Source organism: Neophocaena asiaeorientalis, unplaced genomic scaffold (genome assembly GCF_003031525.2).
Source record: "Neophocaena asiaeorientalis asiaeorientalis breed wild unplaced genomic scaffold, Neophocaena_asiaeorientalis_V1.1 scaffold96, whole genome shotgun sequence".
Taxonomy (NCBI): domain Eukaryota; kingdom Metazoa; phylum Chordata; class Mammalia; order Artiodactyla; family Phocoenidae; genus Neophocaena; species Neophocaena asiaeorientalis.
In genome coordinates this window covers 1,778,890-1,798,752 of record NW_020175831.1, presented here as the reverse complement: position 1 = coordinate 1,798,752, position 19,863 = coordinate 1,778,890, and the positions used below count along the sequence as shown (strand labels likewise).

Genomic DNA, 19,863 nt, shown 5'->3' with positions numbered 1-19,863 from the left:
TCAGAGAATACTAGACTGAGAAACTCCTCCCAGTGATCAGTCAGAGAATTCTCTCCCCCAGAACAGAGAGCACTTACACTATCTGTTCAGCGGGGTATGTGAATTGCTGTGAACTATTGACTATTTTATCTCCTGTTTCTCATCTTTTGAACAGGAGTGTTTTTTATGGTTATACTTAGCTTTTTCTGTCATTGTGTATTGTGTCTGTGAAGGGAGGTAGGTAACTTGATTTAGTAAACAGGTCTTTGTGAACAAGGGCCACGTCTGGACCTGAGAACTTTGAGCTTGGTGCTATAACTAGGTGGAATTTTTGGGTTATCTTCTGCATGAAAGGGGACAGGTGTATCCAAATGTGGGAGGAAAAGTAAATTGAATATTTGATCAGCACAGGGACTTGGGAATCATGCTTCTTCATAAATAGACCACTTCTCTTCTAAGCACATGATAGGATTGCCCTTTCATGTCATTATTGAAATCAGGCATGGTTATCTGACTTACTGTGGCCAATAAAATGTGAATGAAAGTTTAAGAGCAAGATGTGATTTACCACATTACCTTTTACCTTCCTTGGCAAGACAATCTTGGAAGCATGTGTCAAGTGGAGGGACTGTGATAAGCAGATCTCTCCTGCCAACCAGAGTTGGACATGTAAAATTAATGAGAAATAAACTTTTGTTATGTCAAGCCACTGAGATTTGGGGATTGTTTGTTACTGTACCACCACCTCACTAGTTCCGATTGATGTGTTAGGTTATAATTTTAGTCACAGTAGGTGCTCAATAAATGTTTGAATTGAATACATTGAAATTTGAGGGCAGAAGAAAATGTACAAATTCTGAAACTGCCAAAATACAGCTTTTTGGCTTAAATTCCTTATAATAGCCAAGCACACACATGGACTAAGTGCCCTCTTTTATGGCAGAGAGATTGTAGAAGACACAGGAAAAATTAGAGACCAATGAAACTTGTAACATTTTAACTAGAAATAATTGTTCAAAGCTATACGTAGCATCATTATGGTTTACTGGATCATTTAAAGCATTGTTTCCTCTTTCTGGTGGTAAAAGCTCAAATTAAGATTGTTGAATCTATAGAAAGTGTAGTGAATAATCCTTAGAAAAAGTAATATGCATTTTAAACACAGGATTGAGGAAATCAAGGGACTGTTTTGTTTAAAGGGAATATTTTTTTAAATGAGGTGAGTAGGGGAAAAACCCTAAACCATTATCTTTTTTTAACCCTAGTGTCAGTGGCAGCAACATCAGTTTTAGTTCAGTGCTAGAGCAGAACCTAACGTCAAATGAAGCCTTAGGTAGAACTCCAGTGTATAACACTAATCTTATGGGGTTGCTCTGATTTATACGAGGATCTGAGACTTTATACATAGTCATCTGTTCTGCTGACACCTGTAGTGTCTTTTAAGAAACTATAGTTTGAAAATCCCTTTGCTGGAGCAGGTATAGCCACTGTGGCCATCTTCATTTTTTTTTTAACATTAAAAAAAATAAATTTATTTGTTTGTTTGTTTGGGTTGCGTTGGGTCTTTGTTGCTGCACGGGCTTTCTCTAGTTGCGGTGAGTGGGGGCTACTCTTCCTTGCGGTGTGCGGGCTTCTCATTGTGGTGGCTTCTCTTGTTGCAGAGCACAGGCTCTAGGTGCATGGGCTTCAGTAGTTGTGGCTCGCGGGGCTCTAGAGCGCCGGCTCAGTAGTTGTGGCGCACAGGCTTAGTTGCTCTGTGGCATGTGGGATCTTTCCAGACCAGGGGTCAAACCCATGTCCCCTGCATTGGCAGGCAGATTCTTAACCACTGTGCCACCAGGGAAGTCCCCATCTTCATTGTTTTCAGTTTGGGTTTCTTAGGAAAAGCTTTAGGTTCTTTCTGTAGACCTAATTTATCCAATATTTATACACAGTTTTTAACAATCCTGGCTGATTTCCAAGTTTAAAACTGGTTTGGAAGATAAACATTAGAATGGACAATGGATGTGTAGCCTGAGAGATGGAGGAAGGAAGAGTTGGGAAGAAGGCAAAAAAAAAAAAAACCCAAAAAACCCACAAGTAGGTACAAGAAATAAAAGCCAGAATTCTGTTTATGTTTTTAGTATAATGTTCTAGGGCTTGTTTACTACCATAAATTATTTTTAATAATTTGAGTCATTAGACTGAGCTTCCCACTAAAGAAGGTAGGTAAATGTATAATTAATTCTGGAGACATTTCCATTCAAAATATGGTAACCTGTAGTTATCTGGTAAACTACCATCCTAAACAACTCATGCCCTGAAGGTTTAAAATTTTAGATGTTTTCTATGTATTTTTAAAGTGATATACAAATAATTAAACATTGAAGTAGTAGATCATACTCTTTTCTTTTTCTTTTTCTTTTTTGAGACTTCCCACAACTGGCTTTAATTTCAAAAAAACTGGTTGGGGTCTTTTCCCACATCAGGGAAAGAGTATACCAAGCTCTGCCTCCAGGGATTCAGCACTGGGCCTGGTCCAATCACATTCTAGCCACAAGGGCCAATTCCAGACTACCCCCATCAGCCAGAGACCAGAATACGGAGGTGAAGTTGCCCAGGACTGGATTCTTTCTCTCCAAAGCCCCTCTCTAGGGAAGCCAGCTGTGTCTTTCAAAGGAGAGTTGGTCCAGCCACCAGGCTCAGTTTGGACACCAGATCAACATCCCAGCTCTGGGGGAGTCAGCACCCTGGCCCTGGTGGCCGCTCCAGTGCCTGTGTGCCCACTAACACGTCCATGAGGTAGTCCAGTTCGGCCTCATCCAGCTCTGGAGCTTCCTCCTTGCCTGGCCCATCCTCAGGGCTGGATTTGTGGCCCTCAGAGGCTGGTGCCCAAAGTTCACTGTCATACATGGATGTGTCAGTGTCCTCAAACAGGCCCTCAAGCCCATCGACCAGCAGACATCCAGTGGCTGGGCCGAGCAGGTCCAAGGCACCCAAGCTGGGTGGGGCTCCCCCAATGGGGCGGCCTGGTGGCCCCTCATCTACCAGGGGCTGGGGAGCCTGGCTCAGGCCCTCAATATGGCTGAGGTCCTCCAGAAGGCTGGCCATGGAGGCTGAGAGGGAGGCATCAGAGCTGGCCAGCAGGTTGTCAGCTATGCCTGGGGCTGTAGGCAGGCTGGGCATAGGTGACAGGGCAGCTGTGGGTGCCATGCACGCCTGAATTCGCTGCAGTGTGTTCACTACCAGCACCAGGTGCTGCAGGTCCGGTTCACTCTGCCGCAGGCTGTGGTGGAGCTTGAGCACCGAAAGGTCAAAGAGGGAACGGGAGGCCACGGCTGGGGGTGCGTGTGCCACTGCTGGGTGGCCAGGATCCAGCCACCAGGTGTCGACTGCCAGGGCTTCTTTCCCCTCCTCCTCCTCCTCTTGCTTTCGCTTCAGGCCCTTGCTCAGCATCATCCAGCTCACCAGCTGCCAATCAGAACGAAGAGGGAGCCACCCGCAGCCAATCAGGAAGCGGTGGCGGCAGCACTGCTCGCCTGGTCCCCTTCAGCAACTGGTGCCTGAGTTGAGAGACAAGACGCACTTCTCCATACTCTTTTCCAACGTTTAATTTTTTAAAGAGTTTTGTTTGTTTGTTTTTGGCTGCGTTGGGTCTTCCTTGCTGTGCATGGGCTTTCTCTAGTTGCGGTGAGCGGGGTCTTCTCTTGTTGTGGAGCACGGGCTCTAGGCGCACAGGCTTCAGTAGTTGTGGCTCGCAGGCTCTAGAGCGCAGGCTCAGTAGTTGTGGCGCACGGGTTTAGTTGCTCCGCGGCATGTGGGATCTTCCCGGACCAGGGCTCGAACCCGTGTCCCTGCATTAGCAGGTTGATTCTCAACCACTGTGCCACCAGGGAAGTCCTTTTAAAGAGTTTTTAATAATTAAAACTTACAAAAGAAACCCAGGTTATATAAATTTGAGATGAGCATATAGTATACTATATGCTATTGCCATTGTATTTCAACAAATTATGATAATACATAGTATTCAAACAGTATTATCTGTTCTTCCATAGCTATTTTTTAAAATAGTGTTTTAACAGATGACTGCAAACCAGTTTTTTTTTTTTTTGACTGTGCTGCGAGGCTTGCAGGATCTTAGTTCCCCAACCAGGGATTGAACTTGGGCCCCTGGCAGTGAAAGCGCCGAGTCCTAACCACTGACCCTCCAGGTAATTCCTGACTGCAAACCAGTTTGGAAGAGAATTTTCTTGCAACATGAAATTAGAATGGATTAGTAGTAGAATTAATGTAGAGCTATATTTTGCACCCTTGGTGAGTAACATAAACATAGCTTTGTGAACATGGGAGAAGATATGTTTATCTACCGGATGGATGATATAAAAACTGAGAATAGGATTGTGAGAGGTGAGGTTAAAAAACAAAATCATGTATAACTTACTACATTTTTGTATAGTTCCCCTCTTGGCCTTCCTAAGAAGACTTAAAAAAAAAAAAATTGGTCCTGAATTGCTTAGGCTGAGGAGGTGTTCTGCTTATTCCAATGATGATTAGGTGCTAGGGGGAGGTAAGCTACTGTAGGGATCCAATTTATATTGTGGTCACGGTTTGTTTTGAACGAAGAGCAAAATTATATCTTCCAGTTTAAATACTAGTATTATTCATAACATGTGACTTCTGGTTATCATCTTGTCTCTAAAAATTGAATCTACTCTTAGTATGAATGTTTGGTACTGTTAGGATTTGAATAGTGAGAGTTGTGAGAGCTGCTGGTAACAAATCACTTTCTTATTGTTTCTTAGGGGGCAATCAGGGCTTTTTGAGAACTATCTTTTTGATATTATTTTAACCTGGGGGAGTGTTGGAGGAAAACAGCTTTTACTTTTCAAAAAATTTGGAATAGTTTTAAAGTAGTCTTTATAAATCTGAAATCAGAGAGGAAAACTAATCTCTGCAGCTAATGGAGGAAGGGATGAATCTTAGCAAAGAGTACTGTTTGCAGTAATATCTTATATTGATGTGTATCCTTCATAGATAATTTGAACTTCTTATCTGTGACACTGAAGATTTTATCTGTAAGATTCCTAACATAAGTCATCTCTGGGAGTGGGAAGTAATGGGAGATTTTCCCAGATTTTTAAAAATTATAGTAAAAAACACATAACATTAAATTTACCATTTTAAGTGTATAGTTCAGTAGTGTTAAATATATTCACACTGCTGTGCAACAGGCTGTAGAACTTTACATAATGAAAAACTGAAAATCTGTATCCATTCCCCTTCTTTCCTCCTCCTAGCCCTTGGCAACCACCATTCTACATTCTGTTTCTATGATTTTGTCTACTTTTGATACTTCATATTAGTAGACTCATACAGCATTTGTCCTTTTGTGATTGGCTTATTTCACTTAGTGTAATGTTCTCAAGGTTCATCCATGTTGTAGCACATGACAAGATTTCCTTTTTAAGGCTGCACAATATTTCATTGTATGTATATACATTTTCTTTATCGTCCCCAGATTTTTTAAGTCACACTGGTTTGAACAAACTACAATTAAAACTACATATTCATATGTAAGGAGGCTAGACTACTATTCCTGGGAACTAGCCCTGGGAGGGAACTGATTTTTTTTTTTTTTTGCGGTACGCGGGCCTCTCACCAATGCGGCCTCTCCCACCACGGAGCACAGGCTCTGGACGCGCAGGCCCAGTGGCCATGGCTCACGGGCCCAGCCGCTCCACGGCATGTGGGATCTTCCCGGACAGGGGCACGAACCCATGTCTCCTGCAAAAGCAGGCGGACTCTCAACCACTGCGCCACCAGGGAAGCCCCCTGTTTTTTTAATTGAACTATAGTTGATTCACAGTGTTGTGTTAATTTCTGCTGTACAGCAAAGTGATTGTTACACATATATATACATTCTTTTAAAAATTATTTTCCATTATGGTGTATTACAGGATATTGAATACCGTTTCCTGTGCTATACAGCAGGACCTTGTTGTTTATCCATTCTGTATATAATACATCTGCTAACCCCAGACTCCCAATCCATCCCTCCCCCGTACCCCCTCCCTCTCGGCAATCACAAGTCTGTTGTCTAAGGACATGGATTCTTTGAATAAGATGTTGTCGGGCCCTTGACATCTGCCGTCCATTGTGGTCTACTCTACATTGTGCTCTACCTCAGAGGTCTCAGACTTTGCAAAGTTACACACAGGTAATGTTTCCCATCCCAGTTCTCCCCAAATTATTATAGTGACCACCGTAGGGTTGCCAGTATTTGGATGGAGGGGCGGTGCTAGGTACGGACATTTTCAAAAGCGAGGGAACTGATTTTTGCAATGTTTATAATACGGTTTTGCATAATTCTTTGTCTTATGTCCTGGCTCCACCACTTTTTAGCTGTGTCACTTCAGGCAAATAACTTAACCTCTTTGTTTTCTCATCTAGAAAGTTGGGAGAAAAGTATGACTAAAACCTTAGGGTAGTTGGGAGTACGAAGTAAGTCAGTGTATGTTAAGTGCTTTAATAGTGTCCAACAAGTAGTAAATCTTATATGTTATCGTCATCATAGAGTAGAACACTGTTCCTTTTTTTTTTTCACACCTTTATTGGAGTATAAATGCTTTACAATGCTGTGTTAGTTGCTGCTGTACAACAGAGTGAATCAGCTATATGTATACATATATCCCCATATTCCCTCCATCTTAAGCCTCCCTATCCCATCCCTCTAGGTTGTCACAAAGCATCAAGTTGATCTCCTTGTGCTTGAAGCATCTTCGCACTAGCCATCCATTCTACATTTGGTAGTGTATATATGTCAGTGCTACTCTCTCACTTCATCCCAGCTTCCTCCCCCCGCCACCGTGGCCTCAAGTCCGTTCCCTCAAGTCCGTTCTCTACATCTGCGTCTTTATTCCTGCCTTGCCACTAGGTTCATGAGTACAGCTTTTAAAAATTCCATATATATGCATTAGCATATGGTATTGAACACTTCCTTTAACAGTAACTTATTTAGTACTTCAGATTAAAGTGAAGTTAGTATTTCACTGTTCACAGTGTATTAATTGCAGGTCATAGTCTCTCATATATTTGTGGTATGTCTGTAAAATGAGGTCTTCTGTAAGGCATATTAGAAAATCAGTCATTTCCAGTTATGTTTATATCTACGTGTGTGTATCTTACAAAAGCTTGTATTGTTTAGATTTACTAGGAAGAATACTCTTATTAATGTATAATCTCCAGTTGGGTAGAAAAGGTTTGAAAATAATCTGGGAAACTGCTGTAAAAAAAAAAAATAGAAGGGGGTTGGATTTGAAAAAGATTAGTAGAGATGAAATAAAAGATTAAATTTAAGTGGGGGAGGGGGAAGGGAGCAGTCATAGAAGAGTAATGATCCAAATCTAAGGAGATAGGGTTTATGGGAAAGAGATTGCTTCATGTTAAAGCAGAGATTTTATATATATATAAAGTTTATATTTGTTAAAGAAAATTTGGTTTTAAAACCTTCCCCTAAAGTGTTAACTTCTTTTTTTTTTTTTTTTTTTTTTTGGCGGTACGCGGGCCTCTCACTGTTGTGGCCTCTCCCGTTGCGGAGCACAGGCTCCAGACGCGCAGGCTCAGCGGCCATGGCTCACGGGCCCAGCTGCTCCGTGGCATGTGGGATCTTCCCGGACCGGGGCACGAACCCGTGTCCCCTGCATTGGCAGGCAGACTCTCAACCACTGCGCCACCAGGGAAGCCCGTGTTAACTTCTTTTGATCAGATTAGTGACCTTATATTTTTAGGAATCCATGTCTATAGTTTAGAACTATCCCATTGAAAGAAAAACTAGAAAAAAAGACTTGGTAGCTCTGAAATGTCCATAGGAATCTAAATAGTTATGAACGTGAAAGTGTAATTAAATAATATACGAGATCTTGTAGGATTATCCTGTAATTCTGTTTAGGTGATTTTTATAGCAGGTGAAACTGATTAAAGAAAAAATGTAAGGAAAATAAACTTTCAGAATCAAATGAAGTAATTTCATCAGTACTTTAAAAATTGAAGGCAGAGAACATGAAAGCCTTTGATAAGAACAACAAAATCTTAATGATACGCTATTGATAAAGGATAATGTCTCATTTTATCAATAGTACTGTAATTCATATTTATCTAGTATTATTTAAATTACATATGCATGTTTCAGACTTGATAAACCAGTAAATAATTTATCTTAAATATTCAATTAGCTCTATTGACAAATAAGTAGCAAATAGTCTCAGGAGGAAGCATTTAACATTTTCTTGTAATATTTTTAATAGAAATCTAAACATACTCTTGAGTTATTAATGCTTAACTAATATTGATTATACAGATTGCCATTGGTGCCTTCACTAATTCCGTGTCATTTGTGTTTGTGTTACATATGATAAGCCTGCTCACTTACCCACTTTATGTTGCTTTAGCATGCTGCTGCATATTGCTGTTTATATGTACTTGGATATGCTTGGATTAAATGGAATTGTATTTTTTGGTTTTAACTGAATGTCCTTCAGAGTGGACAAGTGGCTTTAATATTCATGTAAAGAAACCATGGATTGAATAGAAAAGAAATGCAAGTATCATTGAAAATGGTAGAGTTTCCATCTGCTATTGATAACACTGAATCTTACCTAAATATTGTTGTGACATTATCTAATATTGAGCTATCGCAGTTAACAATACATTTGTTTATCTTATATAACTATTTGTGTTTTATAATGTTTAATAATCAGTTAGAATAGTATTACTTGTATATACTTAATAAACACATTTACGGGGTGCATGTTCACAACTTTACTAATAGTGTCGAGCAATCAAGAAGATTTGGAGACCACTGGCTTCATCCTCTTCCTAATCCACAAAAACAGCCAAACTCTTTGAAGTCATCAGTGCTATATAGTGGTGTCTGTGGGAAGTTGGATCCATCTACACCCTCACCACCACACTTCCGTACGCCAGTCTCTACTTTTTTGGTATTCCTCTACTTAAAGTGTATTAATGACATGTTAAAATAATACCTTTTTGTTATTTTGTGTTTGTCCATTGGCTATACAAGAAAATTAGTCTTATCTTTGTAACCATACTGTGTTGTGTGTGTGTGTATTTTTTCATCATTTAAAGTCTCTGTTTCTCTCTCTTTTCCTTTAGCTCTTACCGAGGTGTGCAGGAAATTGGAAAAAAATTTTTTTCGTTTATATATCCCTTTCACAAACTTGTTTTATTGGGGTAGGCCTTGAAAACAACTATAACTATGGCACAAAGATACTGTCAGTCATATACCAGGCCAGATGAAGTGGACATTTAAGCATTTTGAGGTAGAGAATAGATATAATCAAAAACCAGTGCTGTGAGTTTATAAAGTTCTTAAATGTATACTCAAATGTCCTTGAGAATTTGTTTCCATTCCTTACATTTTTTTCTTGCGTTTAAAACTTGTTATTCCTTAAGTACCAAAAGTCAAGTTTAAATAAGCATGTTCATTTTTATATTACTGTATTATATATAATAATATATAAAATATATTATTTTATATTACTAGTTCATTTTTATAAATGATATTACATATCATTTTTATATTACATTTATATCATAGAGGTAGTGCTACTGAAAATAAAGGTGAGTTTACACTATTTCAGGTAGTGTTATGTGTTAAATCTACCCTTGTGGGCTAGTTTAGGACCTTCAGTGCTCTTTTTATAATGCTTACTTTCCCTGCAGAACTCTTGGAAAGACTTGTATATACTTGTTTCTAGTTCATTTCCTTCCATTTCCTTGAATGTACTCTGGGCAGGGTTGTATTCTCACTTCTCTATTGGAACAGCTCTTGTCAAGCTATTACCACCACATTGTTACATCCAAAAGTCATTTCTCAATCCTCATTTTACTTGACTGACAAGCATTTGACACCTTTGATTATTTTCTTTTCTTTTTTTTTTTTTTGCGGTACATGGGCCTCTCACTGTTGTGGCCTCTCCCATTGCGGGGCACGGGCTCCGGGCGTGCAGGCTCAGCGGCCATGGCTTACGGGCCTAGCCGCTCCGCGGCATGTGGGATCCTCCCCGACCAGGGCACGAACCTGTGTCCCCTGCATCGGCAGGTGGACTCTCAACCACTGCGCTACCAGGGAAGCCCCTGATTATTTTCTTCTTGAAATGATTTCTTCACTTGGCTTTTGGATACCAGCTTCCTCCTGTCTCACTGGCTTTTTTTCTTTCTTTTTTTTTTTTTAATCTCTGCTTGTCAGCTTTGATGTGCCTAGGGTTTCTTCCTATAAATATATATATATATACTCCATTCCAGGTGACTCTCAGTAACCAACTGTAAATGTTGATGATGCCCAAATTTATATCTGTGGGCCATACATCTGTTTGAACTCCAGATCTGTCAGCTGCCTAATCAACATGATCATTTGGGTATTTCATAGGTACTTCAAAACTTTCATATCCAAAAATGGACCCCTGAATGGCACCCCTCTCCCATAATTTTTTCTACCCCCACTCTACTCTATTTCAGTTAATGGCAACTCCATCTCTTTAGTTGCTCAGGACTAAAACCTTGGAGTTATATTTAACTCCTTGTTCTCACACCTCACATAAAACCCTGTTAGCAAATGTCTTTGACTCTACCTACAAAGTATTTCCTGATTCTGACCATTCCTTACCACTTCCTCATTAACAACTAGTTTTACGCCACTATATCACCCCTCTACTCTCAGTGGCTTCACTCACTGAATAAAATGTAAACTTCTATTTTTTTTTTGCGGTTCGCGGGCCTCTCACTGCTGTGGCCTCTCCCGCTGCAGAGCACAGGCTCCGGACGCGCAGGCCCAGTGGCCATGGCTCACGGGCCCAGCCGCTCCGCAGCATGTGGGATCCTCCCAGACCGGGGCACAAACCCACGTCCCCGGCATCGGCAGGTGGACTCTCAACCACTGCGCCACCAGCGAAGCCCTAAAATGTAAACTTTTAGTGGCCTACAAGGTAGTACACAATGTATAACATCATGTATAATCTTATCCCACCTTTACATTTTTATCTCTGCTATCTTGTCACTTACTACTCTTCTTTCACATTCATTTCTTTCTAGCCACACAGGCCTCCTTGCATTTCTCTGAACACACCAAGCATACATCCACCTTGCTCTTCCTTCTACCTGGAATACTTTCCCCCACCTTCTTGCTCCTTTGCCTCCTTCAGGGTCAAATGTCACCGTATTAGCAAAGCCTTTTCTGGCCACTTATTTAAAACAGCAAGTACTTCTCTCCTTTCACTTTCTGTCTATCCTTACCTCACTTTATTCCCATAACAGTTCACCACCACACAAAATGCTGTGTACAGTTGACCCTTGAACATGGGTTTGAACTGCTCAAATCCATTTACATGCAGTTTTTTCAATAGTAAATACAACAGTATTACACGATCTGCAGTTGGTTGAATAGGCAGATTATATACAGAAGGAGAACTATAAGTTACACAATGGCACTCCTAACTCTGCATTGTTCAAGGGTCAGCCATATTTACTCGATTATTTGTTCTGTCTTTTCCCACTAAAAAGGAAACTTGATAAAGACATGAGCTTAACTGTTGTTAACTTTTATCCTTAGAACCTAGAACGGTGACTGGCATATTGTAATCACTCACATATTTGTAGAGAATAACATTATGTCCTAAACTTCAAATTGACTTAATTTTTGGAGCACAGTCATCTTTTTTTTCTTTTGATTATGACTTTATTCTTTTACAATAAAATCCCTTAGACATTTTTTTTTCTTTTTCTCTTTTTTCCCTTTAATTCTTTGTCCCATAGCACAGTGTCTGATATCCAGTAGATTCTTAATAATTACTTACTGAATATAGAAGTGTATTGTTATGCGTTTAAGACACTGGAAATTCAAATGAGAAATAAAATGTGATTAATTTCTTGGTCTTGCTACTGCGTTATCTTAACGAGGGGTTTATTAATTTTGTATGGACTAGTGCTTAAGAGTGCAGGCTTCGAAATTCAAATGCCTGGGTTCAGATCCAGTGCAATACTTTGCTGGGAGCCCAGTCATCTTAAGGTTTTGTTTGTTTATTTATGTTTTTGTTTTTAATTCCAGTGGTGGGAGAAGGGGCTAGTTGGTTATACAGGAACTAGAGATGAAACCACAACAAACATTGATTGACTGTCTTTAACAAATTCCCTAAGTAATCTCCTATAGATTACTTTAAATTTTTTTATTTAGAATGATCTTTCAAAGTATAATATACACTCAGAAAAATGTACAAATCATAGGTGTGTAACGATGATTTTTTATAAAACAAACACATAGGAAAAATTACCACCTGGATCAAGAAATAAGATATTGCCAGCAGTTCCTCAATCTCCCTGTACCCAGTCATTACGCCTCGTAAAGGTAGGCAGTCACTGTATAGTAGTGTTTCCTGTTGCTTTGAGCTTTATTTAAATGGTATATCTGTCTCTCTATAGATATAGGTATTATATGTAAGAGAGAGTGTGTATGTGCCTTCTTTTGTTTAAAATTATGTCTGTGGTGTTCCTGTTGCATGTAAGTTGTTAATTTTCATTGTTTTAACATATTCCACTGTATGAATGAATATATTACGATTTTTCTATTCCAACACTAGTGGATATATGAGTTACTTCCAGTTTAGGATGCATTTCTGTACTTTTGGTGTCATGTGTATATGCCTTTCCGTTGGAGTGAAATTGCTTCCGTTATAGGGTATACAAAGGTTCATCTTTAAAAGATACAGTCAAAAGATTTCCAAAGTTGTTATACTGATTTACACACCCACCAGCAGTGTGGGAGAGTTTCAGTTGCTCTATTACTTTGCTAACAGGTGGCCTGTTAAAAAGTTTTAGCCATCTTGGTGGATGTGTAGGATACTTCACTATGATTTTAATTTTAATTTTCCTGATATCTAATAATATTGAGTACCTTTTCATACTTCTGTGGGCCATTTTGATGGGTATCACTTCCCCTTCTCCTGAGCTTTATAAACAGTAGATTTCTGAGAATAACTAGATACCATGCAGGACACTAATGCAGCATGGTAAAAAATATTTTGCTATTATCTACACTAAGATATAGAGGAAGATACAAACTTGACTGCCTAGTACTGAAGACCTGTTTTTTTGGGTTTTTTTGCGGTACGCGGGCCTCTCCCTGCTGTGGCCTCTCCCGTTGCGGAGCACAGGCTCTGGACGTGCAGGCTCAGCAGCCATGGCTCATGGGCCCAGCTGCTCTGCGGCATGTGGGATCTTCCCAGAACGGGCACGAACCCGTGTCCCCTGCATCGGCAGCGGACTCTCAACCACTGTGCCACCAGGGAAGCCCTGAAGACCTGTTTTTAAAGGTGTCTGTATTAAGTTGATAATGCAGGTTGCCAAAGAGGAATTATTTAAGATTTACTAGATGGGTGAAATTTATGATTAAGATTCTAAAATACCCCAGATGTGTATGAGCAAGAAAAATGATTAAAAATTGGGTATAACACTTCTTGGGCAAATAATTTATTGTCTTTAATGAGCACTTTGTGGTCCTGTCCATATGAACTGACTCTTTTTTTGTTTTTAGTAAGTGATGCTAGAAAATTAAGTATCCATTTGAGATAAAATTAAATTTTTAAAATCTTCTCTATATGTATTATTTGCAGATAGAAGGAGCATAGAGAAGTAGAGGACAGAGTTTTACAGGTAGATTATTACCTAGATTGGAAGTTCCTCCTTAAGGAAGGGTTTGTTCATTTAGTCAGATTGTATTTTCTGAGCACTTTTGAGTGAAGCATTTATTATCTAAAGGGATGTATGAGCCAGTAAGTAGAACTAATTCTACCATAAGCACGTATAAGGGAGATGACATTTGAACTAATATTGAAGGATAGGTAGATGTTAGTTACATGAAAAAGGAAAAGAGCTAGAAAACAGTCCAGGCAAGAGAGGCATATACTTATGGGTGTGACATTAAGAAAGGACATGGGTTCTGACAGTAATGAGAATTTCAGTATTTTAATACTGAAGTTGGAAGAGCAGTTGTGGCCAGATTGAGAAGGTTCTTGAGTACCAAGTTAACAAGTTAGTACTTAATACTGTAGAAAATAGAGAATTAGTGCAGGTAATGAATCAGGAAAGTGATACCATTAGATTTTGTATTTAGGAAGAAGATTCTGGAAGCTCTGTAGAAGTTGGATTGGCAGAAGCGAGACATGAGAGGCTGGGAATGGACTGACAGGACTCACCTGAAATTGATGGTTTGAGCCATTAGGTGGCTTGCAATTATCAATAAAGGGGGAAGCAGGAGAAGGTTTGGTGAGTGGACAAGATGTGTTCAGTTTGGACATGTTATGTTCTGTGTGCCTGTGTTTTATTGGAATTCAATAGGAAAGAGAACTAAGTTATAAGTATCCATGGCCATGACACACTCTTTAAAGATATTTTGTAGGTTCCAGTAAGAGAATTAGCAATAGGAGTAGGTATGACCTGTAATATCGTTATCCCCTCAGTCAGGTTGTATTTCATTCTTGCCCTCTCTCATCAGTTACTTTATTTGTTCTCTACGATTTCTTTAAATCTTCTCTCTCTCTAGACTCCTTTATCTGCTCTTAATATTATTCTGTCGTCCTTTTTCCTTGTTGTCTTGTCACAAATAATGTAAGATGAGTAGCTTTAAAAACATCTGACAAAATTCCTCGTTTTATGGACTTAAAATTTATCTAACTCTGGATATGTGCTATCCATATGCTGTCTTTTATTTAACTTGTAAAAAAGCTAATACTATGTGGTATTTGTGCGCATATTTAAATGTCTTGTCATAATGATGCAGGTGGACACCTGATTATAAAGGAACAGAGGTCAGTACTCATTTATGTTGTGTGTTTGGATGAATTTTATACGTATCTAATTCTTCATCCTTTCACTGAGGAAATAGAAACCATTTCCCCTTAATTTCTAGGCATCAAATTCTCTCTGCCTCTGGGGTCTAGCACAGTTCATGGCACATAGTAGCTAATCACTTATTGAATGAATGAATGTGCCTGTATCTTTTCTTCCCTCATGTAATAGAGGAGGTGGCTGTGCTCCAGCAGTTAAGCCTGTAAGTGCTATGGCTCATCATCTCCTCCTGACTTCTTAGGGACTTTATTCTTGTGTTTTCAGTCTCTCCCTCTATAGTGGATCTTTCTCATGAACATTTACACATGTTCAAGTCTTCCCTGTCTTCAAACATAGAACAAAACACTTCTTCCCCCAGACTGTTTTTTGGTCCCCTTTAGCCTGTAGTGTCATGTTTCTGTCTCCCTCTCAAGCCAGACATATCTGTACTTGTTATTAAACACTTTTTCACTTCTTGCCCATTTTCTTAGTTTCCTTCTTGAATTTTCTGCAGTATTTGATGTTGACCACTTTTCCTTTCTTTAATGTAGCACATTTTTCTGGGTACGCCTTTCCTTCACAGGTTCATCCTCTTCTGCCTGTTCCTTAAATGTCTGCATTCCTCATAGGCTACTTTCTCTTCTCATTCTACTCATAGTCCTTGAATGATCTAACCTACTACTTTGGATGCACTCCATCTGTGTAGATCCAGCCTTTTTACTGTTTTGTCTCACAAGCTGTTCAGACTCTGTGACCAGCAACCTTGAATTAACTGTCCTTCTTTACCTCCACCTGAACCTTCTCCAGTGTTTCCTATTGCAGTGAATGGCACCACCATCTACCCTGTTGCCCAGGCCAGAGTGCCCTCTCTTTCCATTTCCCCCCTTGATTCTTAGTTGTAGTTTTTCTGATAAAATAAATTAATTTTAAACTGTTAGAGGCATTTTTCTTGGTTGCACATTCTAGTTTTCATTAGTATAAATTCAGGAGCTATTAGGGCACATTTGATTTCTTTAGGCTATTTTTGGCTCCAATTATTAGTGACTGGTATAAATCTAAAATAAATGTCCATTAAGATTTTTAGTTTACATAAATCAAAATTAAAATGTGTAGGAATTTATGTTTTATCAAAGATGATTATATTCAGTGTTTGTTCTAAATCATGTATTGTGGGGGTTTTTGTTTTCATTTTTATTTTTTTGGGGGGAATAGTTGCTTTACAATGTTGTGTTAGTTTCTGCTGTACAATGAAGTGAATCAGCTATATGTATATATATATCCCCTCCCTCTTGGACCTCCCTCACCCCGCCCCCAATCACGCCCATCTAGGTCACCACAGAGCACCGAGCTGAGCTCCCTGCGCTATACAGCGGTTCCCATTAGCTGTCTGTTTTACACATGGTAATGTGTATGTATATGTCAGTCCCGATCTCCCAGTTCATCCCACCCTCCCTTACTGCTCACCCACCATGTCCACACGTTTGTTCTCTATGTCTGCATCTCTATTCCTGACCTGCAAATAGGTTCATCTGTACCGTTTTTCTAGATTGCACATACATGTGTTAATATACAGTATTTGTTTTTCTCTTTCTGACTTAACTTCATTCTGTATGACAGACTAGGTCCCTCCACACCTCTACAAATGATCCAGTTTTGTTCCTTTTTATGGCTGAGTAATATTCCATTGTATATATGTGCTGCATCTTCTTTATCCATTCGTCTGTCGATGGGCATTTAGGTTGCTTCCATGTCCTGACTATTGTAAATAGTGCTGCAGTGAACATTGGGGTGCCTGTGTCTTTTTGAATTATGGTTTTCTCTGGGTATATGCCCAGTAGTGGGATTGCTAGGTCATATGGTAGTTCTATTTTTAGTTTTTTAAGGAACCTCCATACTGTTCTCCATAGTGCTGTAACAGTTTACATTCCCACCAAACAGTGCAAGAGAGTTCCCTTTTCTCCACGTCCTGTCCATTATTTATTGTTTGTAGAGTTTTTGATGATGTCCATTCTGCCCAGTTTTGATCTGCATTTCTCTAATAATTAGTGATGTTGAGCATCTTTTCTTGTGCCTCTTGGCCACCTGTATGTCTTTGGAGAAATGTCTATTTAGGTTTTCTGCCCTTTTTTTTTGCGTTACGCGGACCTCGCACTGCTGTGGCCTCTCCCTCTGCGGAGCACAGGCTCCAGACGCGCAGGCCCAGTGGCCATGGCTCACGGGCCCAGCCGCCCCGCGGCAAGCGGGATCCCCCCGGAGCGGGGCACGAACCTGCGTCCCCTGCATCGGCAGGCGGACTCTCAACCACTCTGCCACCAGGGAAGCCCTCTGCCGATTTTTTGATTGGGTTGTTTGTTTTTTTGATATTGAGTGCATGAGCTGTTTGTATATTATGGAGACTAATCCCTTGTCAGTTGCTTCATTTGCAAAACATTTTCTCCCATTCTGAGGGGTGTCTTTTCGTCTCGTTTATGGTTTTCTTTGCTGTGCAAAAGCTTTTAAGTTTCGTTAGGTCCCATTTGTTTATTTCTGTTTTTATTTTCAGTACTCTAGGAGGTGAGCCAAAGAAGATCTTGCTGTGATTTATGTTAAAGATTGTTTTTCCTATGTTTTCCTCTAAGAGTTTTATAGTGTCTGGTCTTATATTTAGGTCTTTAATCCATTTTGAGTTTATTTTTGTTTATGGTGTTAGGGAGTGTTCTAATTTCATTCTTTTACAAGTAGCTGTCTAGTTTTCCCAGTGCCACTTATTGAAGAGACTGTCTTTTCTCCATTGTATATTCTTGCCTTCTTTGTCATAGATGAGTTGACCATAGGTGTGTGGGTTTATCTCTGGGCTTTCTATCTTGTTCCATTGATCTATATTTCTGTTTTTGTGCCAGTACCATACTGTCTTGATTACTGTACCTTTGTAGTATAGTCTGAAGTCAGGGAGCCTGATTCCTCCAGCTCTGTTTTTCTTTCTCAAGATTGTTTTGGCTCCTCGGGGTCTTTTGTGTTGCCATACAAATTGTAAAAATATGGAATGCTTCATGAATTTGTGTGTCATCCTTACACAGGGGCCATGCTAATTTTTTCTCTATCTTTCCAATTTTAGTATATGTGCTGCCAAAGCTAGCACTCATGTATTGTTTTCTTTTTTTTTCTTTTAATTAGTTTTCTGAGTTGAAAAAACTTCTTAGTTTCACATAGGAAATGATGTTATATCATTATCGATACAAAGAAAGATGTTTGGCTATGCTGACAGAACAATGTCATATCCTGCCATATCCACTCTCCTCACCACTGCATGCTCATTTTGTTTCCCAGTCTGCTTTATAATAAAGCTCATTGAAAATAGAAACTCTCTCATACTTATGCACCTCCTTCCACAATGATATTGTGGTTGTGGCCATTATAGATTTTTAGTAAGGATTGACTTTAAAACTTAAGTTTATGAGTAATAATTTCATTGTACCTACAGATAGGCATAATTTCATTCCCATAGGACCTACATTTTGCATTCCCATAGTATCTACAAATATGCGTAATTGATACAGGCTGTAAAAAAGAGGTTTAACAGGCATTAGAATTTGTTCTATTCTGAGTTGACCATTGATTTAGTGACTATTTGAACAATTATAACTGAAGTTTCAGATTGTTTTATGACTCAGCTTGCTCAAAAGAAATTGGCTTTCTTAATGAATTTTTAAAAGCAAGCTCTCATGGTGGCTTTATTCTCTTTTTGGCTTAATCTCTGATATTTAGAATAAAATAGATTGTTTTAAAAGAATAATCCACAACAAGGAGCAATGATTATGCTCCACAAACAGATGATTTTTTACTTTTACATAGTATTTATTCATTCTACCTTAGAGAGGCTCAGATCTCATGCTATCTTTTTGGGCCAGTGGGCTGCTTCTCATCTGTATTTGTTTTCTTCTTTAGATATTAGGATCAAGGAAGAAGAACCTGATCCTGAAGAGTGGCAGCTCAGTGGTGATTCTACATTGAATACCAATGACCTAACACATTTAAGAGTACAGGTGGTAGATGAAGAAGGGGACCAACAACATCAAGAAGGAAAAAGACTTCGAAGGGTAGCTTGCACCTGTCCCAACTGTAAAGAAGGTGGTGGGAGGTATGCACACACGAAACATACTTTTCTTTTTAGACTGTTAATATCATCACCCTAATTTTTGAAATGCTGCATGCCATGTCACTTAACTAAGGGAAATTATTCATTACATGATCATCTTGTGTGTTTGTCTGTATGAGTGTGGCAGAAAAAGTTAGAGAACAAAATATATGAAATCAAATTTTCAGTTCTAAATGCCTGTTTTAAAAAAACTAAAATTACTTAGTTTACTTAAAAAAAAAAAAGTATAGTAAGATGCCATTTAACAGGCCCATATTGGATATTAGTCTGTTTGCAAACCAGCAGTGGATTTGCCTAAATACTGATTAAAAAGCTGATTCTTCTGTACAGTAGAAACTAACACAACATTGTAAAGCAACTATACTCCAATAAAAATAAATCTTTAAAAAAAGTTGATTCTTAGCTTGAGAATAGCAGTTATATAATATAAAATAAGTTCAGAAATTGTTAATAAAGCATAAGTATTTTCCATTTTCAGTAGAAATGAATAATAAGCCTTAATGATGGAATTTTTTAAAAAGTGGAACTGTAATATTTCCATTCAGTGTTTTCAGAAATAAACATTAAGAAATAATAACATGACAGGAATAAACTCAAAACAGATCAGTAATTATATTAAATGTGGATGGATTAAGCTTCATAATTGAGAGATTGACTCTCAGATCATATTTAAAAGACATAAAGCCCAGCCTTATATTGATTATAAGGAACATCTCAAATTGGTGCAGGAATGTTGAAAATAAAGGAATGGAAAAGACTTATTAGGCAAATGTTAACAAAAAGGAAACTTGGACATGGTAAGATTAAGGTGAAAATATCAAATGGATAGATAGGGATATATTTCTTTTTTTTTTTTTTTTTTTTTTTTTTTTGGG

General features: G+C 38.9%; 2 protein-coding genes and 1 non-coding gene across 3 annotated transcripts in view; 1 reads left to right on the top strand and 2 right to left on the bottom strand.

Annotated features, from left to right (window-relative positions):
* SP3 (Sp3 transcription factor) overlaps positions 1-19,863 on the top strand; it is a 102,436-nt gene that overhangs the window by 73,614 nt on the left and 8,959 nt on the right. The window contains exon 11 of the mRNA XM_024732844.1: positions 18,778-18,970. Within this exon, the coding sequence (XP_024588612.1) occupies positions 18,778-18,970 (193 nt within the window). The remainder of the gene's footprint in view (positions 1-18,777; positions 18,971-19,863) is intronic.
* Positions 1,815-3,434, bottom strand: LOC112391519 (SERTA domain-containing protein 1-like). The gene has a single exon (XM_024732887.1). It carries the CDS (start codon positions 3,415-3,417, stop codon positions 2,701-2,703), a length of 717 nt encoding a protein of 238 aa, XP_024588655.1. The 5' UTR covers positions 3,418-3,434; the 3' UTR covers positions 1,815-2,700.
* LOC112391541 (U6 spliceosomal RNA) lies at positions 17,865-17,971 on the bottom strand. Its single transcript, XR_003001504.1, has one exon. It is a non-coding gene; the product is annotated as a U6 spliceosomal RNA (small nuclear RNA).